The sequence below is a fragment of the Cataglyphis hispanica genome, chromosome 11 (genome assembly GCF_021464435.1).
Source record: "Cataglyphis hispanica isolate Lineage 1 chromosome 11, ULB_Chis1_1.0, whole genome shotgun sequence".
NCBI lineage: Eukaryota > Metazoa > Arthropoda > Insecta > Hymenoptera > Formicidae > Cataglyphis > Cataglyphis hispanica.
In genome coordinates this window covers 3501551-3528627 of record NC_065964.1, presented here as the reverse complement: position 1 = coordinate 3528627, position 27077 = coordinate 3501551, and the positions used below count along the sequence as shown (strand labels likewise).

The following is a 27077-nucleotide window of genomic DNA, read 5'->3' as shown; positions in this document are numbered from 1 at the left end:
CGTATCTTTTTCAGCGAATACAATTTCTAGAAATATTTCCCGAGATGTTATCCCTATATATCTCATAACGTGTGCAAAATTCCATCATGTGACAAAATTACTTTTTAATTCTCTCTTTTTCTTCATGATTATTTTTATATATCTAGCTATATTATTTCTCCTTTTGTTCTGAAATATTATTGAAACTAACATTGTGATCATTAAAAATGATGACAGTGAGCTATTTTGAGATGCACGTAGAATGCATCAGATTTATATAATTTTTCCACGTGCGAATTAAATTCAAGCAGGATAGCGTAACGTAAAAAGTTGTATTTCTCTCGTGCTCATCGTACTCTCTGCTCTACGTGGACTAGTCCGGATTAATTATGCGCGATAAAGTGCGTCGAACACGTGTAGGTACATGTGCCGTACGCGAGGAGCTTACGTCGACGTCACGGCCGATCAGATATTTTCTGAAGTAATGCCACTCTGTACGTCCGTACATCCCGCATTCAACCATCACAACGTTTCTGCTTTCGTGTCATTTTCAATGCTCACTGCATTTAGTATTCATCTTTTCTTCGAAAATTATAATCTATTATTTTTTCCGATTGATATATTTATATTCATTCATAATAAACGATATATTCACTCGATGAAGAAAATATGTTTCTACAGAATATCACTAAGATTATATCGTAATAATAATTAAGATATAATTAGTATGACGATATTTCATTACGATCAATTCGTGTAAAAATTCGATTAAATTGCTTTAAACCAAATAACTGTACAAGATAGGCCCAAATATTCCGGCCAAACTTTGAGATTTTATAAGAAATTTAATTCTGAACAAAGTTTCCTATAAACATGTGTCAAAAAATCTTCTCTAAAAAAATAGTGCTCAAAGTTAGCGCTCTCAAAAACTTCTGAAATCATGGTTATCTTATAAATTTGTATAAATATCAGGGAAAGTTTTTTTATTATTTTTTTTTTTAATGCCGAAACAAAAGTTGTAGTGTAACTAAATTATCTTTCAAGTATTTTTCGATGCCAAACTTTTTGTTCAGAATTAAATTTCCTATAAAATTTTGAAGTCCGGCCGGAATACTTGGGCCCATCCTACAAATATATAAATAATTACGGCTGATTAAGTACCACGTGTATCGATATGCCTCGTAACACAGATTCAAATATTAATTATACGTAATTGCCGAGATAGATAAAGATTTAGAAATATTTGATACGATGGCGAGCGCGCAATTTTATCGTGAAACGTTCCCCGCTAATCGTGAAACTACGAATCTCTCAATAAATATAGCGAGAGGGATTCCGATGAAACCCCCGCAGGTAAGCGGCAGAGATAAAAGTCGCTGACTCGCCGTGGGATCCGATGAATTCGAGCGCGAAATGTTTTCCCTCTTTTTCTTCATTCTCTTCTTCTTTCTCTAGTCGCAATATCCCCGCTGCGATCGCGAGAGCCGCTCTAATTTTAATTAAGAATTATATACGATTTTCGTGATAATCACCGTCCGTACCTCACCCTGAACGTATAGTGGACATCGTGTAATTGCTCGGCCGCATTCTCCCTTCGTTCCCGCCACGACACATTGCTATATGTATATCGGGACGACAAGAATAAACTCGCTTGTAATTCTCATTGATGCACGATGCGGTAGATTATTCTTGCACCCTGCTAAAACGACCTGTTTATATCGTCGTTGCTCGGCAAATTTTATCATATGACGTAATCCTTTCACAATTCAAGTAGCTTTTTATTAAAAGAAAGATCTGAATTTTTTCTTTCTAATTCTTTATCTTAAAGTTAACTTTAAGAATTTTTAAATAAATATATGAATTTAATTATTTATTTAAAATATTATTATAGATATACCGTCAGATCTTTTTTTAAATAAATAAAATGAATAATATTAAAATAATTTATAACACACATTTATAATATATATCAATTATCCTACAATACAATAGTAGAATTAAAATAAAAAGAATTGCTGTACAGAACATAATTTTTTATCTTAATTTCTCAAGAGAATCAATAATCTTTTTGAGCTATGAGCGAATTATATTAGAAATATCTGAAATATCTGAAAATATTAGAAATATCTGAAAATTAAATACTAACAAATAATATTAAAAAAATATAACTAAATAACGATATCATATTCCTCATTTAATTATGACCGATAAACTTTCGATTTGTGTGAGATTTAGATACCGTAATATTTAATAACAAATATATATATATATATATATATATATATATATATATATATAAACTTCGCTATATAAACAATTTATTTTGTAAAGTACGTAGCAATGCATTCTCGTCACGCAACTGTAATAGAAGTAATTTCGTGTTTTATGATTATATCGTATAAATCCTCCATGTTTACCATACGCTATATATTATAATCGGAAGGAATAACCAATTCGTTGTTTTTTTATTGCGCTATTGTTCATTGATTGCCGTTATTACCCTGTCCGATCCGCTATTTAGTGAAGAGTATAGTAAAGTTTTCTGGGATACACGTTGTGTTTTGCATAACGTGGTCGAGGTCAGCCGGTGTATTTTTAACCCCTAACTATACGGTACGCTTCGTCGGTTGCGCGCTGTTACATTTCGATTCAACGGAACGTCTCACTAAGAGGCGTACTTTAATAATTTTGCGAACGTCTCTCCTATTAATTCGCAGTAAAACGTTATCTGGAAAACGCATAATAATATACGGAATGTCCCTCTCTTAAAATCGTCGATCGATAGAAGCGAGCCAAAGTGTAAATTGCACTTAACGCCACCGCGGGACTTATAAACGGTCCGCAATTACATCTTACGCTGTAATAGTTTGTCGTCACGTACCTACGCATAATAGGCCTGCAATCTGGACGATCGCTCCCGTTAAGTGGCCTAATCACAAATTATATTTTAATCGCCGGTCGATAGCGAAGCGGCCTGGATCGCGACTTGACGAGGATATAATTGCACGCTCACGTGCTCGTGCTTCTTACGCAAATTATAATCGGACCCGTGTGTGTGTCAAACGTCTCCGATGAAGGCCCCAAGGAGCTCCGAGATTCGTATCACAAGAATAATCAATGTAATTCCACCCCCCCCCACCTCTTCGCCTTTTAATGCCATTATATTTTCTTGGAAACGCGTTTCAACGAATTACAAAAGTCTCCCCGTTAATACGCATATTAAATTGTGTTCTCCAACAACGATGATCAGCTTTACTGTTCCTCGCTCTATTGTTTCGCGGCGCGTTATGGTGAATGTAAACGTAATTCTCACGTGCTAATGTAATTGCTCGTCCGTTCGAATGCCTTTCAACGAAATGTAAAACGCTTCCTGTTTGAGACATCATGGATATGTATTAATAATTACGAGATGCCTTTTGGAGAAGTTGTGTTTCATCATTTATATTAAATATTAATAATTTTCTTCTCTCTTTCCTACAAAAAATTTTTTTTTTGTTCAATAAATAATGTGTATTATTAAATATTGTTTATTAATAAAAATACAAGAATTTCATATGAATATCGTATTTTATATTTTTGTTTGATCGAAAATATTGACAAATTACATTAAAATCTTTCTAATAAACTTAGTTGAGCGTATTCACACAACTTGCGATTTACGAGGTTCATGCTGACGGGTAAAATATAGCTATTGAGTATATAAATTATATGCTACCATTACCGATTAGATTTTTTTATTTTAAAATCACAGAAATTAAAGTAAAATATTATGAATATCATTATTATAAAATAAATAATAACAATTTCTATTCTTATTAATAAAAGAAATAGCAAACATATTTTTAAAATAAAATTTTAAATTTACTCAACATTGGAAATTATGCAAATTTCTCTAGATTTATGATATTATGCAGGATAAAACAACTTCGGAATATAATGACTAACAAGCATATACTTTTTAATTCACATATGTAATTTTATTGCATAATTAACTTTCAAAATTAGGCTAATTAAGACCTCGACCTATAGCAGTTGAAGTCTATGGAAATCTAGTATTATGTTTTACATATGAAATAAGCCACCTTTTTGTACTGGGAATTATTCGTATACTTTAATAGCCCTAATATAAACATGCACACAAACGGCGAATAATTTTAAGAGATTCAACTTTCCTTTATCGCATTCATATATAATTTTTTAATTGTAATTATTCAACATTAAAAAAGATAATTCTTCTTTATATAACATTTATGATTCAATGCAAATACGAGACTTTGGATTCAGATTGCAACAAAATTTGCATCGATTATATTGATCAATAACATTTTTTTTTATCCATGAATACAAATGAAGCGACCATGTTTCCGAACATTTATGCAAACTCATCTCGCATTTTTAATCAATTAATTACAGTACCAGTTTGATGTCATCCGCGCACGAGACAGCTTCTCCGCTTTGTCCATCGTCTCTCTCTCTCTCTCTCCATCTCTCGTTTTCTCTAAACCCGCGATAGGGTTTCGTTCGGGATCCAGGTATCGTTCATCTCTTTTTCCCGTCTTTTTTCCGTGCTCACCAGGCTCAAGAAAGGCCAGTCACCGACGGGCGGCGGCCACGATCCGGTAAGGCCCGTCCGTATAACGTTTGTTACCATTGCTCGTTTAAATAATCTCGAAACATGTATCCGCGGGGTTGCAGGACGCGGGCGAGAAAAATAGAGAGAGAGAGAGCAAGACTCGCGCTCGCGCGCAGTCACGGATGGCTTTACGATCGGCCCTCGTCGTTAATTAAGAGCTTGTAATTATTTAGTGGTGGACGTTAGCGCACCCCCGCCGGCATCGGCGCGGCCCGACTCCCCCCTCCATTCGTCCGAAGAGAGACTTGATTTACATTCCTGCGAAGAATGTGCGTCGGCCTCGCCTTTCTTCGCTCTATTTTCTTTTTCTACTCGCAACACCCCCGCGCCCCCCGACCCACCCGTTCTTCGCAAGATTCACCCGCTGTATCTCCCTCGGTCGCTCCTTCTTTCCGTCTACGGGCCGCTCTCTCGGATCGTTCTCGTTTTTCATCTCGTCCTTTGAACCCCCTCGTTATTTCGCAAACATACGAGAAATCTGACCGTCGCGTCGTGTTGGTGACATGATTCGAGCGAGGAAACTTTGAATGAAAGCATTACGGTGAAAAGTGCTTGATGTCAGTTGAAGGACGAATGAAAGAGTTGATTTCTACTTTCGAAGAAATCGTTTCTAGAAATCTTTTATTTATGTAAAATAATTTTCTGTAATATATTCATCGCAAATTCTCTCTCGTGAAGAAAATTTAGGAGCAATTTATTTCACTAAATATATTTTTTCCTTAATCAGAATTTCGAGATTTTTAATTTTCGAAATTTATATGGAAATTTTTGTTCGATAATATAAATGTAAAAAGTAAGGACACCAGGTACCAATGCGTGACAGATGATGTATGAGCTTCTTGAGACGCATGTACCAATTGATTTATTATCGTGCTCAAGGTTTTCATATTTTTCTGAAGAATATTATATATATATCAATTAAGAGGGATAAACAATGTTTATTGTTAAATTTGTGTGTATATATGTGACTCTATCAATGGTTTTCAAACACGATAATTACATAGAAATTATTTTCACAAATTAAATTAAAAGTTTTCAAGAATAAATATCTAGCATATTTTATTCTGCATTGTAATTAAGACCATTTTTACGAGATAATTTTTTATTTACTCAATTACAACAAATTATTAAGAAATAATAAAATACGAAACTTAATTATAGGTATAATCGAATGTTGGATTAATTATCTAAACGTTAATGGAGCATAGCATGATATCGAGTTAAAAGCAGCATCAACTGCGACACATATCATATTTCTAATTATGAATCATTTGCATTTTTCAATAAATAGTATGTAAATGTGCAGTTTTTGTACGTGTTTCGCGACGGAAATATCTTTGCTGTTGTTCGTTTCATATTTCTGTAACGAGTGCGAATTAAACGCGTATATTTCTACCTCTGCTTTCGCAATTGCTTCAGAGATAAAATTCCGACGTAATGACAAAATTAGCAGATGTTCTCTCTCCTGTATACATATAATCGTAAAAAAAACATTAACGCAACCGGATAGAAAGGTGTCTCATTTAATGATTTCTCGTGAGGTTCTGTAACCGCGTGTTTCCGGCAATGTAGCATGAAATGTACTTATGTACTCTTATGTATCTGATGCAAGACACAATTCGAAAAAATAGTAAGATGAATTCAGAAACTCGCGTGTCAAACGTGATACTCGATGCAATTAACCCTGTTGATTATCAACCTTTACATTTGATATAATTGAGCAATTGCATGGAAATGTTAGAAATGAAATAATTATAATTAGCAAACGAGAGAGATTTGTATAATAACAGTAATAGACAATAATGTATCTCCGAAACATTCAACAAAATAAAACAATCTCATTTTAAAATAAATACATTAAAATCCCTACGCATTAAATATAACCGTATTACATTAAGTTGAAAAAAAAAAGAGATAACACATAATAAAAAAATAAGTAAAATATATTCAATACATAGGAAACAAGAGGAGGATTAATTAACATCTCGGACATTGAAGAAAGAGATAAAAACCCATCATCGCTTGTCCGATTAAGACCCGGATTTGTGAACAGATTTCGATTTTGCGAAAAAGAGAAAGAGAGAGAAAGAAAGAGAGAGGACGTCGCACAGAGACCTCGAGTTATCGATCGTACGCGTCGTGATAAACGAGCGGAAAGGCCCGCGCGTCACGAGGAGGGCATCGCGCTCGCTCACTCTCGTCGAACTTGAGAATCGTTCTCGCGATATTTCAGTGTCAGCGGAGGCAGGTACCGAGGGCACCGTACCCCCGGTGGTGGTACATCCGGGCACCGCGCGCGCGCGCGCGCGAATAAATCCGACCGGACACACCGGGCCGGGGATCCCAAGAGATGGAAACACGATTCGGTCCGTGCGATCAAAGGACCCGCTACAAATTGAAACAAATCAGCCGGGTAATATTAATTAATTCGAAGCAGCGCATTAATAATTCTCTTCCTTTGGCACTCCGCATTATCGCGACTATAATCGTATCGTATACCCCTTGACATCTCGACGTTTCGCGCGAAAACGGATACATATACATCAGAAACGAATGTAGTGGTTTGCGTATCCCGAGTTTAATCAGACTTTATAATTCGTGATGTAATCGCTTAACGTTTTTGCTTAATATTCTTCATTAAAAAAATCTTGATAATATTTTCAAAAATAAAGATACAAATAATATTTAACACTAGAAAAATGTAAAAGTAAAATATATGGATGTCACGAATCAAAGATTATTTATCATGAAAATAAGAAGCTTTAGTTATGCTGATCATCCCCTAATTAAAATATAATATATTACACATGATTATTTATTCTTACGAATTTTTGTATAAATATAAAATAAAAAAAATATATAGTCCAGACTCCAAGAGCTTTCTTTTGATATCTGAATAACTAATGTTTAAAGAACGTGCAATGAATTTGAAACCTTTACTACATTTACAACAATTATGTAAAATGTGTGCGCATATTCGAATCTCAACACACTCGCATATTCACTTATACAGATGTATCGCAACGTATTATAGATCCGCGGCCTCCAAGTTGAGTTCTCAATTACACCCGAAGAATTATGAAGCTGGTGGAGGAGCGGTTTGGTCTCTCGGGCCCTCTCTCGGATCTCCCCTCCGCGCGTTTCTTTGTAATCCCTTCTATATTATTCCTCTCGGGTTCCGCGCACACAAACACACACGAGCCGAGAAAAGGGGTGAAAGGCGAGAGTGCTCCGGGGCAGCCCGATTGTGTCTTCATTAACGACTATTAATTGTCAAAATGTGCCACATAATTCAGTTCGCTCTCTCGATCGGTTCGCGCGCGCCCATCGTATATATATATATATTTAAAGCTAACGCGCTCAATTGATTCTTGTGCAGAACGAATGGAGAAGGGTGGGAACGGGGGGAGGAGGAGAAGGAAGGAAACAAGGCCCCCGGGGCCCCCTAACCCCGGTGAATCATTCGCGATATCTACGGGTGTATTACTTGCGCCCGGCGCGGCGCCGCCGATGCTCGTTCCTAACTCCGAGGCTCGTCGGACGCGGGTAATTGCTAATGGGTAATTAATTCCGGGATAAAGACGGGGCGACTCGGCTCTTGACCCTTCGACGCAGGTACGCCATGATTCTCATGGGAGACACCGGCGGAAGGTTAACTTGGAAACGACGGTTACGAAGGAAACAACAAAGGAAAGATGTCGAATCTACTGTGCTTTGCGGCGGATAATTTGTTAAGAGTGATGGCGCAAGAAGTAAAAGCGAGGGGCAAAAGAAGAAATTAAATAATTCATAATAATAAATAAATCAATGAGGATTCAATTTAAAAAATTATGGAGTCTTAAATACGAACTTTTCCTCTACGTGCAGACTCTCAATTTTTGTAATTATCTACTGTACTTTGTAGCGGGTAATTTGTTAAGAGTGATGGCGCAAAAAGTAAAAGTCAGAGATAAATGAAGAAATTAAATAATTCGTAATAAATAAATCAAAATAGGGATAGAATTTAAAAAATTGATCTCTTAAAAACGAAAAACTTTGCCTTATAGAGTTTAAATTTTTGCAATTATTTTCATTAGCAAAAAATTAAAAATCCAGTAACAGTAGAAAATCCTATCTTAGCTTAGATCGCATTCTGTTAGATTGGAATATTAATGAGAAGGTTTCTCCTATTTCGATGCGCCTCTATCTTGACAGCTCCAAAAATATTTAATTCTCCAAATTTTTCCAACTTTTTCGCGCGTTGCAAATGATACTGATTAATTATTCATCCTCCTCGTCCTTGTGGTAATTATGTTTTTCTTTCATGCAGCTTCACATATGATCGATAGTAATTTGCTTCGCTGAGATGCCGGTTTGACGCGCGGCAGCTTTATTACGTCTACCGCTAACGCCAAAATATTACGCACGATAATGTAAATGACGACAAGATTTATTCGTGTCCACGGACAAGCGAGATTTACGAGAAAATGACTGTTCGAGTACCTGCGGAACACGCGCGTCACACGACAGAAGGTAACATATTGCCGTCGACGTACCATGTGCAATTTTTTGTCGGCGCTCGTTGCCTTTCTACCGTCTCCCTCATCCTCATATCATCACGGAAGCGTCGCCTGTGATCCGCCGAAAGATTACGCGCAAAAGTACGAGCATGCTCCCTTTCGGAGTCACGTAAGTCGCGATCTTTTAATACCTCAAACGCTAACGAGAATATTTGCGAACGCACGATTTCCCGCGTTCTATATACACGTCCTTCATTTAATTAAATCACCCATTCTTTCGCTGGCACAGCCTATACTATTTATATTTTCCTATCTTTTTTTGTTTTATTAAATATATTGATTTTCATACTCTTATTAAGTTTATTCGCATATAAATGGAAGGTCTCATTAATATTATATTTTTAATAATTAAACAATCATTTATCGATCTTCTAAGTTTTATTAACAGCAAACAAATTTCTATTGTAACAAACGCGTTTATTATTGAATAGTAAAGCGACAATTTTTAACTGCACAATATTTGCGAAATATTGATCTTAACAGCTAATCTAATGATGCTATTTGCTTACTTTAATTATTCATATTAATGTTGCTTAATTATTTTTTAAACTACCAGCGGTTACGCGTATGCCTTTGTGCCACGTAATGTATAATTCGGAAATAATTCATCATTACGCATGACACGTGTATTATGTGTTTCAACTCCTTTCGGGTCATCTAAATCATGCGGACGATATTTCACGCATCTAACGACAATTAATACGCGATTGTTATTACAGATACGTAAACGAGATAATGGCGAGATATAATTCATTGTCTGGTATAATCCTTGTCATTAAAACTCGCGTTGTCGTTATCACTAGAGAAAAATTTTTCCACAGGATCTACGGCAAATGACGCTGACGAATCAGATTTAGTGTAGCATCCGGAGTATCATTATTATTTACCTTTTAAATTATATCTTTACCGAGCATATAACAGACGCACAGGCATATTAGACACCCTGACGGATTTCATCTCATATATGATTCTGCTTATGCAAATTATACATATCGCTGTCGGGCAATTGCATCATGAACAGAGCAATCCGTTATTGCTTTATTACTATCATTATTATTTATATTTAATATCCTTGTGGCGCGTTGTAATTAAGCCTGTCATCTCGGCGAGATTAATATCCAACGCGCCAATCTGCACTTTACACCAATTATAATTGACGTTTGTGTTTTGCAATATTGAATTTACCGTGATAGTAATTATTTCTCAGAAGAAAAAAAAAAAAACAAAAATTATATCCCTTTAAGATTATGAAAGAAAGAGAAAGTGGGAAAGAGAGAGAGAGAGAGAGAGAGAGAGAGAGAGAGAGAGAGAGAGAGATAACTATAATATTGTACATTTTAATAATCAAATTTCGAAAATGCTGTTCGCCATCTTGGATTACATTATTCAACGAACCTATATCGCGCAGAAATATTATAATTAAAATCGAGATCTCAAAATAAATATGAAATAACACGCTTATGAAGCAGTTTACTCCCTCAAGAGAGAGCTTCGCCTTCTTCTCCCTCTTCGTTCTCTCGCAGAGCGATAAGCACCCTGTGACCTTTCAGTTAAGTTATTACTTTTATCCGGACGCGGTTCATGGGGCATAAAGGCTCGTTGAGCATCGAATCGACTTTATCAGTCCAATTAAACCACCGCCGATAATCGCGAAACCGCGCCTCGATGCTTCGAAAGAATTCCCTCCAGACGGTTTGTGTGCGTCCGCGAGCTTTTTTTTTTATATTTCTCGCGTGAGATATGGAACTAAAAGAGTCGGCGCGAGACCGCTCGTGAATTACATTGTGGGTCGACGCTGTCATTACGCGCTTTTTCCCTCGTCACCGGGGCGATACGTAGATCGCCCTCTCGTCCGGGGGCAAGGGGGAACAGCTGCGACCTGGAGGGAGAGGTCTTGAGTTTTCGCGAGCGCGGGTTTACGGGGCCGTGTAATCGCGTCGTCCGAAACGTATACCGTCGCGATTATGTCGACTCAGATGCAGTCATCGAGTCATGCGAAATCATCGTCGGCCGCTACGCGTCGCGTGCTTTACGGTTGACCGGACGAGGATTGAGACCGGAATTTTTCCTCCGCCGAGAAATCGCGGATGGATGAGTAGTGCACGGATATAAGGTAACGGGAGAGAATGAGATATTAATATTTTCGACACATATTTTATAAATATAACATTCAAATTAAAATATCCTACATTGATGTTTTCAATTTTACATCGCGTCGTTCTTTTCGCATCCTGGAATTTAAAACTTAATTAATCGCGATTTGATTCAAAAAGATTTCTTTTTATTTTATGATTGTTAATAAAAATCTTCCTTTGCTGTGAGTGCTTAAAAAATATTTTTGCTAAAGTTAATTTGGCAATATTTATTAATATTTCGATATAATTATAAATGCGAATAATATAATCTTTAAAAAGAGATGGAATAATTTGAGGATCGAGAAAACGAATCAATAATTCCCGCCGTTAGATTATTGCTTAAAGATGATCATGTCGCATTCAAGGGAGTGCTTTCCCGAATGTTATTCTGTAAAACGCCTTCTTCAACAACGCATCTGATAAATGCGCTCTTAGGTTCGCGTGCATTCACTCGCGTTCCTAACATCTCGAGCATCAGCACGAAGTCTGCGGTGGATTATTTTCATTACGGATGCAGATGAATGATTTTTGTAACAGGGTAAAATGCATTCCGGATCGCAAATAACGAGTAGAAAATATTTATCAGATGTTATCAAAAGATAATAATAATACGAATCAATTTTTAAGCCTGTAATATATATTATATACTTGAAATATGTTATTTTATAAGGAGAAACACGAAATGCATCAGAGTAAATTAAATTTGTCTCAAGAAAAATATATAAATAATAATGAAATATATAAATATTAGCATGCGGAAAAAGAGAAGAAAAGTGGGCGGTATTAATCATATGAAAAAATTTTGTAATGTCATCTTTGTCATTCTAAACAATTCTTTCCACAAAAGATTACAGGCGGGATTCGTCCATGACTTTACAAAACTAAAATAATAGTCATACAAAATACTTGAAATCATGATTCGAATGAAAGAAAAAAAGAAGATTCTAGATTCAAATAAAAAAGAAATCTTAACAAGACATCTATCTATCTTGAACGCAGCTCGCGCGAAGTCATCGTATCTATTTTTCTCAATATATTTTTCTCATTTATATATACATATATATATATATATATACACACACACACAACATATATGGTATACCATTGCGTGCATTGTTACACGTCTCAATGGATACTTGCACGAAGTTGGCGTAATAATTCGAGCTTGTTAAAGAATACGAATCAAGAGTCCTTCAATACAATTTATAACACGTACTCCGTAAGGTTCGTTTACGCGCAAAGAACGGCGTGAGATACTATCGCGAGATACTATCAGAAAATCTGCGTCACAAAGTAAGAAACGCGTAAAACACACGAGCGCGCGTGAATAAATCAATATTTCATTACGGGACTTGAACAACCAGTGTCACTCTGTGAAAGTAGAAAGATAAATGTATCTTATCATGCGATGTTCTTCTCTCTTTTCTTCTTTTTTTTTTCTTCAAGTCGAAGTATAGCTCTGGTTTTAAATATAAAGTAAGTTCATCGATATAATTTTCAAGATTAAGATTTAAATATAAATAAAAAAATAAATATATAAAGCATATTAAATAAATTTATATAAAATATGTACTCAGTAAATTATATTTTTTTCTGTTAATTCTATTTAATTAATTCTTAGCAATTATATTCATGCGATACGTTTGTATTCGAATAAATATTTAATGTGCTTTTGCATCTCCAAGTTTCTGACAAAAATTCAATATCAAGGATATTATGATAATTCAATATATGCAATAATAATGTTAAGAAGCAAATAAAAAAATTAATTTATATGAAATATTATATATAACAAGTATAAATCTTTGTATAAACATTAATATATAAAATTAATGCATAATTCGAACATCAGATCTTCTATTTACACGCGGAAAATGACGATAATATTCGCATTTTTTTCCCACAATCGCATTCCCGCAGTTCTGCAAGAAGCCGATTCGACTTCCGTCATTCCCAGCGAAACCAGGGCGGATGATTTCCGTCGGTGATTTCGAGCGCACACACACACACATGTGTGCGAGGGGATATTTAGGAGGAAATCTAGAACGCTCGTATATAACAAACCACTTTTCTTCGTTCCTTTTTTTTTGTCTCGGATATGCGGTCATCGAGTCAGAAAATCATCATCCGCTATTTTCTGCAATTCATACCCGACGCGTTCGCGTGCGCCCCGTATAGAGAGTCATCGGCTCGGGAAATCATCATCCGTCATTTTTTACAATGTATGCACATTGCGCTTGCGTGTATACCTATCTACCTGCCCACCGAGGGGGCTCGACTGACGGTATTATGCCGGGTGGTCGAGCACCTATCCCCCGTATATAGATAGATGGATGATTCTTTAATGCGCTTTCGCGTGGACGACCGGCGAAAATAACGTCGTCAAAAATTAGCAAATTTTTCCGAAACAAACAATGGAATATACGTCGTGTTCTTCAGCCTTAAAATTAAAATTAAAAAATTAGATTTTACATTAAAAAGATTTTATCAAAAATATTAATAAAAAAAAGAATAGTTCCATGTAAATTAAATTATTTGTCAAGATTGTCACGTTTTTTTATCGTGTATAAATTGATGCTAATTAATCTTTCAAATTTGAATGCATATTTATCTAAATTATTTATATACTCTTGCTCACGTCGACACTTTGGTGCAAAGAAATACAGCAACTCTCGTGATCAATTCGGCATCCGAATGATTCCGTGAGCTCGAGAAATTTGGAGAATCTGCCGACACGTCTCTCCCGATACGTCATCAAATCGAGCGGGACTCGAATGGGCTGATCAAACGCGACGGACATTCCTCGCCGACATGTATCGGAATATAGCGCGAAATCGGTTTCCACCACATTGTGTACACAATGCTCTCGCGTGGAACCAATAGCCCGCGCCGGCACTGTGGTTATACACGACCGCTTTGTCATTAAGGGGGGAGACCACCAAGAGAACACGGAGATAGCGTCCAAGAGTATCTAAATGATCGTGCGCGGGAACAGCGTCGGTAGCAATCGAATGTGCAACAGTGTGGATCGCAATTAGATTCGGTCTGCGTGGCGAAGAATCGGGATCGGTATTCCGTAGTTCCCACATTCGTGAAACGATCTTTGCACGATCGTGGCGAATAAAATCGCCGAGATTACGTCGCCCTTTAATGAGCCTCGGCCCAGCCTCCGCACGATTTGCCCGTGTCATAATTAATTAAGAGTCGTGTCGAAATTCGTATATCTCGCTCTCCCGATATATTATCCGATCAGTATTTTAGAATACTCGCAAATCCGCGACTCAAATTTCGTTCGCAATAAATTAGAATAATAGAAATTGAGACAATCCAGACCTGGCCGTGTTTAAATGACATCAAATTTAAAGAAAAAAATGTTTCAATATAAAACACGATTCTCAAAGTATTTTAATAACTGCATTTACATTTTTATTCCTTGCATTCATGAATATTTTATATACAAACTATACAGACGGTTTATGATAAAAAAATCGATAAATAAAATTTCCATTTATAAATTATCAGAAATAAAAATGTTTTACGAGAATAAATCGAGATCATTTTATTCAAGCATCTCGGACAGATTTGTGTAAGCCGTGATAAGTAACGATGCATGTTGCACGATTACGTCGATGACCTACCTACTGTTACTACTGAAAAATGTATGTCGGCCGTGTCAGTCCTAGCGAAAGGGTACATTGTCTCGTGAAAGGGATGGCGCTCGGACAAACGTGACACGTACGGTGAACTTGACGGCGCTGGCGTGACTGCCGCATGTCGGGGTGTGGATACACAGTGACTGAAGATAAACTCTAACAAGGGTGAACTATACGTCTAGAATTACCTCGTAATAAAAGGCAGCCGAGAGGCAAACAGGTATTCTGTGTCTACAAGTATTATGGATCCACAACTACACGTCACCGATTGCGCTTTTAAGAGGCACGTAAATGATTTTCTAAAACATTGTCAAGATTTTTTGACATACATTTGTTTCATGCGCGTGGAATTCTGAGACCTTCTAACAGCGAGATATTTTACGCGAGATTTAATTATAATTATTTAATAATTGTTTCGCACTAAAGATGAAATTTGCGAAAACAGAGATATAAATTGTACACATTGTATAATATTTTCATATTTATCTGCCTCAGCAATAATACACCTACTGCATTTTAAATATAAAAATCTAAAAATTTTATAATATCCTATATTTCTTTTTTTGCTATAACAAGTAATTAATTAATATTAATTGGCATAATTATAAATTTAAACATACCTGGTGGAAGCCTAGGTAACTCTCTATGCTGTGGGTAGCGAAAAACACTTCCCCGTCGCAAGTCAATATTAGCAGGAACCCGTTCAGTGCCTGAAACAGAAAATTGATTCACTAATTAAATTAAATATAATTGCTCGTAATAATATAATAATAATTAGTAAATATCATAAATGAATAAAATATTAATGTAACATGTGCATTGTGATACCTGTATTAATATCAATATATAACAATCGATCCTCTAAATCGTCTATTTATATAATCGTCAGTTAAATAAAACACGTGAAATATCCGGAATTGATTATAATCGGAAACCGAAAGACTGCTCCGTTTTTGCGCCGAGGCAAAGTTCAAGAGGCTAATTCGTGGCGTGTTAAGTTAAGAGCACCGCAAAATATAGGTTTAGACATAGTTAGACGTACATGTGGAGTATACCTTGCGAGAATAGAGCGGCGGCACGAGAACGAAAGGGTACGTTGCCTTTTCGAAAGCAAAGGCCTAGCGTTTTGCGGCGCGAAAACGTTCCCTGGAAAGTTTTCTCATTTGTCCGCGGATCCTCGATACCCGGTAAATACCAAACGAGCTCGCAATTCGAGTATGTTTACCCCGATGCCCAAAATACCTGTTATCCGATTATCGCACTGAGGTCTTCCTCGAAAAAAAGGAAAACGTGCTCTGACACACACACACACGTTATTACACTGATAAATATTATAAAGTCGAGAGAGTCATCTATTCATAACAATACGTGAAATTTATGAATATAAACAATAAATGTGATAACGCTAGAAGTAAATATACTAAATTTATTTGTTTATATATAAATAAACAAATACAGAAATATGAAAAATATATATATATATATATATCCTTATATTGTCATATCATTTTACATTGTCAATCTATAAAATGTAAATCTTCAAATTGTAAAATTACAAAATATAAAAGTCGCGATTGATAGAGAAATATTTTGTAAAAAGAAACCTGTGTTTTATTTATAATTTCTATGAAATACACGGGATCCAATAATTACAGTAGTGTTGGCGGAATTTTATGAAAAGAAAAGCGAGCTTTGAGGAAGCAAATGAATCTCGAGAATAAAGGGTACATATACGGAGGGTGCATATGCCGATAAGAATAATTCAAGGACGTAATCCGACGTGGCGCACACGATTAAGCTTTCCGAAATACACAGGCAATTTCGAGCCGCCACGCGAGAATAGCGCGCCGGCACGAAAACGGAAGGGTGCGTTGCCTTTCGGAAAGCAGCGGCGAGGGCGGTTGAGCGTTTGTTTCTCTCTGCCGGGAGAACGCGCTCTGAAAACTGCCCCAGGAAAGTTTTCCCATTTATCGGCGGTCCCGATACCGGCAAATACCAAACGAATTCACTCTCTCTCTCTCTCTCTCTCTTTCTCTCTGTCTCTCTCGCAGCAAACGAATGCGCACCGCGCATTCGAAGAGCCGAAAATATCCGCCCCAGTTTTAACCCAGTCTTCAGCCCCGACTAGCGGCTATATATCGGTCGGGGAAGCAGGGTGGAAACCATTTAAAGCCTCCGTCCGCTCCACCGTGCTTTCTCTGCGAGCTAAATGTGTATTGTTTTGTTTTATTTCGCAGTGGCAGTGCCAGGCACGCTAAATCGGGAACTTATTGTTTCGAAATATGGCGAGCTCGCGCTGAAATCGGAATATGCGAAAAAGAAAATACGGCTTATATATATCAATGGGAATTAATTTTTATTTAATTTTTTCCGATGGATTTTTTACGAGAGACATAATTATGATGTTGAAAAATTAGCAAGTAATCCCATAAATTTTTCATTAAGGAATAAATCAATTTTAAATTAGTTAAAGAAACTGCGATTAAAAAATTGTTCTATAGTTTATAAATTAAAAAATATTTATTTCCTTTTACTTTTCTTATCTTTACTTTACTCGCTTCACAGTCTGTAAAGAGTTAAATCTTCCGTGATATCTCAAGATCTTCTCTTGCTTCATGTCATCGCGATGCATGCTCGTAAAGTTGCGATAATTACGGATATTTCGCGGCTTCCTAATTCTGGCTTCCGACATTCTCGCAAGCAATGCGATCGTGGATTTCACAATATCTCATTACTTCCAGGATAAAATGAGGGTCGTATTTCTTAAAAGCGGCGCATTTAATAATTATTATAGTGATTAGACGTGATTCATCAGAAATTCGCAGGCGTATTCTCTTTTGAAATCTGCCAGACGTATATAATGTCTTCTTTAAAATGTAAAAAAGCGGAGATTGATGACTGGTCCGATCGTACAATTCGCTCGAGCCTTCGCGCCCTTTCGTTAAATGATTAAATATGTCACTGTGTCAAACTCTCGGTTTCATTTTCCGGCCGCTTCGGGGTAGGAGCCCTCGATTTGTGCCTCGCGATAGCCGCCCGTATACAAAATGGCACACTTCCGAGCGATCGCATGCGCGGATGCTGCGTTTTGATTGGTTAATCCGCGGGGTGGGCCTCCGCTGGCGGTTGCGTCAATACGGATGTGCGCGAGGGGTGAGTCTCTACGACGACCTCGTCTCCTTTCACCCCACACGCGCTCTGTGTACCACGTCGCGTAGGATACGGAGCTATAATAGGATTTTCTCCGTGCGCTCCTCTCCTCCCCCTTCCTTTTCCCCTCTTCCTTTCGAAATGGCCGACATGGCCATTCCGTAGTAGACATCCCGCGAGACTCGTTCGCCCTTACTACTGTAATTGCATTGTTTCGGGAGGTAATCGGATTTTGTCTCTCGATCGAGCCAGTTTGCGGGGTCTTCGCGATCATGATTATCATTCTGTCGGAGATCACGCGTATAAAGTTATTTTCGCGCGGACTTTATGTCCTATAGTAATACACTTATAAATTCTAAATAGCGTTATATTTGAATCACTGCAAATTAGATTATTTTTTATTCATAAATAAACGCTTTTCTATTATTTATAAAAATCATTTAAGCTGAGTCATATATCTTTAGGACTGCCTTGGAATATATTTCCTAAATTAATGTTAATTAATCGAGACGTGCAAACAAAAAATGCTCGCATTAATGTTTTAATCATAGCTTCTTCAATTAAATTCGTAGATGAGTTTTACATACACGTGCTCGCGATAAATGTCCGCGAAGAAACGATGCTTGATTTCTTGAACTCGGAAATCTGCATACCGGCGTGCCGACCGTGCCGGGCTCCGTGCCCGTAACTCCCGCTCGCATGTGAGCGAAGAAAATGGAAAGATTTCGTGCGTAAAGTATTATTGGCGACCCGCTAATGCGGGAGAGTCAAGGTGAGGATGAAGGGGTATTAGAAGTTCACGCTTGGACGGAACACGCGAGTGCGCCCGCGAGTGGCACGCGACTGGATTCGCCGAGCGGCTCACGCGAGAAATTTAAAAAAAAACCCACGTGTGCATCTTTTTCCGCCTCCTCCTCCTTCTTTGTTTTCCCTCCCTTTTCCTCGTGGAAGAGAAAGACACTCACGACGTTTCCGCGATGCGTAACCATGCGTGGCCGATTTAATATCGGATTTAGATATTAAATCGAAAAGAGAACAGATTTAATGTTATTTTACTAAATCGTTTTACAAAATTTTTTGTTGATATATAATTTATTTTATTTGTTACATGTTTCGTATTAATCTTCCCTCGCAAACATTTCGCAGGAGAAATAACATAACGCCATAAACATCGCGAAAATGTAATATTTGCAGAATTGTTTTAATAGATAACACATTACAAGATAAAACCAAAGATGTATTTTTAATCAGTCATTGATGCAAAGTAAATAAAATTTATGACAAATGGTATATCAATGCCCGACCTTGCCGAGAAGAGAGCAAGATGCGAAGCGAAAAATTGTTCGCATTTAGAAATCAAAAAGAATATCGAAGAAGATTAAGGCAAATATTAACGTGAATTTTCGTGACGATTTTCATTTCCATACGCGCCGCCGCGTTATTTGCGTTGCATGCGTTATCATCATTAAACGAACCCGTATATTGCGCGCCGCGTTCCATCTTGGTACGGCCGATTAAAAGTAGCCGCATCCAAATTAACCTGGTTTTCGGCCTGGCTTTTCCTCCCTCCCGCTCCTCCCCTCGCGACAATTTATCTCCAGTTTCGTCCGTCTTACTCTCGTTTATCGGACGACTAATTGCGTCGCGAACGAGCACGCGACCGAGCCTGGCGACGACGACAAGAAACTGGATCAGCTAATCTGCCGTGGAATTTCACTATCTTGTCAATCGCGCTTAGGAATAATTTCCGATAAAATATAGATCATGCCGATTAAAAATTTAGCATCATCATAGTTATTCCAATTTAAAGAAATTATAACAAACTGCAGCGACTAATAACTGACGGTCGCACTAACATCCTAATAAGAGGTTCCAAAAATCAAACTTAAATAATTAAACTCTGGTAAAATGTAATTAGAGATACGAGATCTCTTTTCCTTGGATGATTCAGATCTCTTGATTGACGCTCATATAAAAATTTGTCGCAACATCGATATTCTGGTCGAGTGTTATTAGGCTCATCGATCGTCGCAGCTTCACCTGCAGCTTTGATCGTGCGTACGAAAAGAACTCGTTCATGGCACTTCGAGACGGGATTTTATATCCTTTAAATTCGTCCGGTAATTTATTAGTCGCTCTCGCATATCGAGCGCGCGTGACGGACGCCTTTCAGACCCTCCGTTAATTAAGCTCTTTGGCATCGTACCTCGTTAAGATCGTTAAACGACGCGGTAAATACATCCCCTTCCTCAAATTGCGCATATGCATATAGCGCACCAGCAACCATCTTGCAACCTTGCCGTGAAAAAAGTAATCAGATGGCGAATGTTGCATCCGTGTGTGTGTGTGTGTGTGTGTGTGTGCTTCGCGTAAACATTTTTCCCGCAGAATATGCATATATGGGAAAAGTGATTGTATCGCATATGATAGATTTAAAAACAATGACAATCGTTATGTAATATGTTGAATTATCTATACAAATTAAGTTGTTATTTTATTATTTGTTTGGATAATTTTTATCTTGTCTTTTTACCGATAAAATAAAAATATGATAAATGTTACTTTATGAACAAGTTAAATTGCTCCACTGCTTGATTTCTATGCTAAATCATAATCAATAAAATAAAAGAAACTTGAATTTCTCTAAAAATCTGTTTAGTTACAGAGAAGCGTTTCCATTAATTTTCGGATAATTAACAATAAGATAGTTATCAAAAAAATTGCTATAAATCAAGATAAAATAAAATCTATTTTTGACAATTAAGTTATGAAAAATACAGACAAAAACTCATCGAGTTTGAATTCTCACATAAAAATCAAAATTGAGCATCGATCACGTTTTATTATCGCAAACAATCATATCTGTGCGACTGACGTAGATCGAGAGATAAGCTCGCCAAATTTATATAAATTTCAACCCTTGATTTTAACCCCGGAGAATCCGCCATGAACGTCTCGTCGGCTTAAGGTCGAGCCTAAGGTAGAAGCGAACCCGGGCCATACGTAAGGCTTAAGAGAGGGTCGACGCGGTATCTAAGGGAGGAAAGGAGCACGCGATCAATACGGGAAGGACTAGCGGTGCCAGACCAAGGCGAGCCCCGTCGACCACCAACCTAACCTCATATCATCCCATCCCCATGCACCCACCCAACCTACAGACTTTACCTTTGACTCAGTCCATGTCTTTCTCTCTCTCTCTCTCTTTCTCGCATACTGTCTCACTGTCTATGAGAGTGAATCGCGTTCGCCCTCTCTGCTTGATTTCCGCTCACATTGCTAGCGACGTCCTTGATCGTTCCGAAAACATTTCAAGATAAATATCTTAAGGTTTGTGCCACATCAAAAAGAGAAACGCGATGCAATCGCTCGAGAAATATTTTGTGAAGCTCGAACACGAGTCCCATATAATTCGAATTTGACATTGAGATTATATCTGATAATAAAATTAATGAGTCAAATCGACGATACAAGCATCATGTAAAAATACAAAACGCATTCGATGACGAGAAAAAAATATAATGACAAACGCAACCGAAGATAGGATATTACCTTATACGCGGCGGATATACACGGGGGATACATTTGTGATATCATTGACCCGGTGCTGTGTAATTGCCAGCTGCCGCCATCTGGTCTCTACTAATTTTAGGATTAGTAAGCCGTGCATTGCATTAATGATTACGCCGCAATTATATACGAGCTTGAGTATCCGCCGTTCCATAAACCGTAATTGGAGTGGACGATCGAGGTTCTCTATTAACCCACCTTCGCCGCATTGCATTTAATGTCCCTTACAATTTAATGTTATATCTGGATGCACATTCCGTACATATATAACTACACGACCATTCCGGCGCTTCCATTTTTACTGGCGTTTCTTTGATCAGATCAAAGCATCAAATGTCAAAATCAAAATATCTACATAATTGGTTATAATTGGAAGAGGTATAAGAAAAAATTATAATTAATTCTATTTTCTAATATTATATTAAATAGATTCTGTTAATTCTGACAGTTTAGATGGATTATTCATTAAAATATATTAAACATATTTTTATTAAATAAATCTTTTTATATCCATACGCAATAAATTTACACCTAGTAAAAAAAATAATTGACGCGACACACGTGCAAAAAAAATGATATTCAATTTTGCTAAAATCGAATTTTCTACGTAATGTCGGCAAAACGACATAAATGCATTTATTATACATTTGCGGATTCGCCAATTTCCCTGATAACGCGAAACGAATCTTTTATAAAAACAAAAAGGTATTTAAGAAAAAAATAGTTTCGCAGAAATTAAGGTTCCTAAATTAACTTCCGCAAGGCATTGATGCGGTTCGACTTTTGTGCTAAATTCGATCGATTTAACGACGACTGGCCTCTGTTTATTCCAATTAATATTTTTTTTCTTTTGCAGCTTTTTTAATGCTCGTCGTTTTAGTTTTCGATCTCCCTTTTACGTAGCTTAGCATGACGGCAGCCTTAATTAACAGCACATGTAAAATCTCCTTTTCTCCTGACTTTCCACATTTGACAGCTGTCAATAATCGTAATTATTACAATTATTCAATCAACGGTATAATGTTTCTTGATACGTTAATAACAAATATATGTTATCACTTTCACTTCCTAACTATTATTATTTATTTTCACATTTAGCTTTAGTTAGTGAAAAAAAAAAATTTTTAAAAAGATAAATTTTATATAATTAACTAAATTAAAAAAAAACCACTCGATATAATATCTCATATAACATATGCCATACGTGCGTGAATCTTTAAAAATATTATTCAATATTTATAGTAAATTTATAAGCATAATCTAAAATTTTAAAACATTTTTTTAAATAAATATTTTTTTTTTTCAAATACTTGATTTAAAAATATAAAAAATATAAAAACCATTTTATTCGTTATTCTATATGTTGCCTCTTTATCATATAGTAATTTAAAAAAAATAGAAAAGACACGATTTTATTTAATTTATAATGCGTTTAATAATCTATTATTAAATCGAATGATCTGTTAAAAGTTTTTTCTTCAATATTCGTAAAATTGGGTGTTCGCCAAACTAACTCATTAGCCCCTTCCTCCTCTTCGATATATAAAGTTAGCAGTCGATTTGCCAAAAGTCACGACTAAGAAAGTTGAAAAGTTGAATGGCGATGCATACATGGTGTGCGCTGTAACACATCATACAACGCGTTCGTAAAAGTTCGAGTGTGCGGTTACCCCAAGAAATTAGCTGTGCCGCTTTGCAGATATTTCAAGTGCGAGAAGCAAACTCTTTCAAAGTATTTAAAGATGTGCATGCGAGCGATATGCCAGTGTTATCCGAGGAAAAAAGAAAATACAAAGATCATCTAATTATGTCTGATAACTTATTATCTTTGCGTGTTTCCTTTACATTCATCATGTAAAACGTGACTTTTACGGGAAAAAAAAAAAAAGTAGTTTCTTCTAATAAAACCGTTTCGTTAATTTTTAATTCTCCAAGTGTTGAGATTAAATGATGGATGAAGCTTTACTTTTCTATTAGTGAAAGTTATTTGTGGAAACACGATTTTTTTCTTTTAGATAAGATGATTTCTTAGAAGCTAAATTATATTCACAAATTTTTACGAGAGATTAGTTCTACAACTGACAGACTCAATAATAAATTTCGAACAAATCCGATTGTATAAAAAAATAAATATGTATAAAATATGCAAAATATATTTTGAATATATTTTGAAATTTTATAACAAAAAATGTCAAAAAAAAGGCAAGTAAATTGTAATCTCGATGCGGTAACAAAATCAATTTAATTTTGACAAATTTATGTAATCTTCAGCAAAACAAGAACTCGTGTATCGCGTTTTCATTCTCATGAATAAGCATACGAGATTCTGAAAATCACTTTACGATGCGATCTAGACGCGGAGATAGCGAGCTATGTCGTTCGTCCGTAAGCTCGAGCGGTTAAGATCCGGGTTCAGTACAGGAATCGCGAACTTTCGGCCGGTTGAACGACTAGGAGGAAACCGCCGGCCGTCCATCCGGGACGAAGTTTCCCTATCGCTTCTCGCATACGGAGCAATCAGCCGGGAAAAGCAGAGGGCACCGAGACTCGCGCGGAGAACCGTGGCAGACATGCAACCATCAGCAACAAGTAAGACCTTATAACACGATGATCAACTGTATACGTTGCGCCTTCTCGTTCCATCCAGACCGACCCGACACTCTTCGCTACTTTACCAATTTGCCGCGTATACACGGAATTCACTTAAGTCGACTTAGCTCGTTCGTTTCACGCGGCGACGTGATCTAAATTGCACCGTATGAGCGTAACACGCGTGGAGCAAAGTCCCGCCGCGTGTCGTGATTGATGCAAGAAGCGGAGTTCATTCCAGAGCTTGACAGTTCGAAAAAATAGCAATATATTCAGTATTATTTGTTGATTCAAGCATAAATTTTAAAAAGATTTATATAACTAATAATATAATAAGTATAATCTCTGTGTTGTGGCTACGTGTGGCTTTTGAAAAATAATTTTAAAAAATGTGGAATAAATTTACATTGACATTATAAATGTATGCACTGGTATTTGCGCGCATAAATTATACGTGAAAAATATCGTTTGTGTTAATTCATTCAACTGAAAAGTATGTCATTTTGGGTTTATACTTAAGTAGCATTTTGTGTTCCAAGTATCATGAAAATCCGCTTCAGGACGATAGCATTCGTGACTCGAAAGTAATCAAAGTCACGGAAGTAATCGCTGAACTTTGGATAAATCTTAAATATATATAAAATGTGAAAGTGTATAAATAATGTAAAAAATAAAATAAAATATTGTAAAATAAAATAAAATAATATAAAAAATAAAATAAAATATGCTACGAAATATTTAAACCACCGTTATTTCCAATGAGCAACGAGAAACGTTTATAAATATATTTCCACTACTATCCTAATTATATCCAGAAGCATCCTATTCTATTAGTATCGCAGAGCATTAGTATCTTTGAGAAGTGGCTATTAAATTGGAAGCGTAGACGTAGTAGCGGGCACACCGGAAAGCAAGGGAGAGAAGGCGCGGGGAGAAAAATAGCTCGGTTATGATTACGGGTTACCGGGTGGCGGGGGTCGCTTCGACCACGACCCCCTTTTACCGACGCTACCGCGCGGCGTAGCTGCCGCGTATTAATGCGATAGCCTGGTGGCTATTAAATAAAAAATATGAGAGCAAAATGGCCGCTTTCGCGCGGCGATACGTCACTGAGAGGCGTGATTTGTACCCAAACCCCCGAGTTGCACACGCCGGGGTAAAAATTGCTCGATCCACGACCACCAAATAGAAGGGGAGGGAGGGGGCCCCCGCTAGAGCGAGTCGCTGAATTTCGCCCGCAGTGCTGTATCAACAACATAATGCACAGTTTCGTTGAATTTTGATCGGCTTTAACGAGTAATTTCGCGGCAATATGTTCCACTTCGTACGGCCCGGCTTTATAGGCACCTTGGTCGTCCTTGATGCATCTTCTGAAATTCAACGTTCCGCGAGATAAATAAGTCAATATGGACCTCGTGAATTTCTCAACCGATTCGGAGCCAACTTTCGCATAAATTTTCTTATAGAATTTAACAATTTTCGATCAGAATCATGAAGATGATTGAATTTTCAATTGAAATTCTGATAAAATTATTTTGCATTTCCCTAAAGCTTTATTTCAAAAGTTCTTTCCTTTATAGAAACAATAAAATATATAATAGAAAAAAAATTTTAGACATTTTAGCATCTGCTTAAATTTTCTACAAATAAAAAAAATTATATGTATTTTATATTCTTTAATTTGCTAAAATTTTAAATAACAAAGAACCAAGTGTTTAAAATATTTCATTCGAAACATCCAATTTTCGTTCATAAATAAATACATTCTGTGAGAGAAAGAAGAGCGAATAAATAAGCTTCTATCATGTAAAATGTGACAATCAAGTTTACAAGCCAAGGGATTACTTATAACTGATACATACATATACATATATGCTTATGTATAATAAAATACATTTTACAAGAGTATCATGCATTACTACAGCCTGCTCGTAAATCGTTCCTGTCGTTCGTGGATGGCCTGGATGGCCATTAGCAAACCCGACGACAATTTTCCACTTTTCACCGGTCGATCCTGTCGCACAGTAACAGTATCTTGACGCGAAAAATGCTGCCGATCGCATATTTTTCTCGTGTAGCAATCTCAGAAAAGTTTATTCATAAGTTTATTCAAGTTTCATAAAGGAACGAAAGCTGAGTGCCGTGCGCGCTCGACGGGGGGCCCCCCGCCGTGTATCGTGCGTTCGCGCCGGGTGATAATTTCCGAGAGACGACAGAAATGGATTGGCGAAGTATGTTTCGTTCAACGATCGAAAAATCCGACCGACCGGCCGCATAATCAGCTTTTTATTCCTTTATATTAGAGAAAATGGCGCGTAACTTCTACCATGTACGTACCAATCCATCCAAGAAATTACACGCTCAGTAATTAAATTATTAAAGTAAAATTCACTCTAATAATTTATTTAAAAAAAAAAAAGTTCTATAATCTCGTAAAAATAATGGACATATTTTTATTCATGCAAGAACTAAAACGATGTTATTTAATTACAAGAGTCTGTATATAAATATTTATAGAATTTCTAACATATTTTCGTTATTTTCTCGATCTTTCTTCCGAATCGTGAGCGGATTCGCGAAAATGGCGATGTTTATTGTGGCGAATTACTGGCGCGATGGTTTCGTGTCGAGTTGATCGAAGAATGCTTTCGGTCTGCTTAGAGCTTTTACGTCGGAGATTCAAGAGAAGCGATTTCTCTCTCTCTCTCTTTCCTTCTTATCCCCGTCTTCGTGGCCGAAGTGACGAAAAAGGGCAGTAAACGTTTTACGCGAGGAAACTTTCGTAGAAGTAATGTATCCGCATGCCCCCGTT

At 36.7% G+C, this 27077-nt stretch overlaps 1 protein-coding gene across 4 annotated transcripts in view; it reads right to left on the bottom strand.

The window, feature by feature from the left end:
- Window positions 1-27077, bottom strand: part of LOC126852725 (aryl hydrocarbon receptor protein 1) — a 190304-nt gene that overhangs the window by 9858 nt on the left and 153369 nt on the right. For all 4 annotated transcript variants that reach the window (XM_050597818.1, XM_050597816.1, XM_050597815.1 and 1 more), the window contains one exon: window positions 15580-15669. In XM_050597818.1, coding sequence (XP_050453775.1) covers window positions 15580-15669 — 90 coding nt within the window. The remainder of the gene's footprint in view (window positions 1-15579; window positions 15670-27077) is intronic.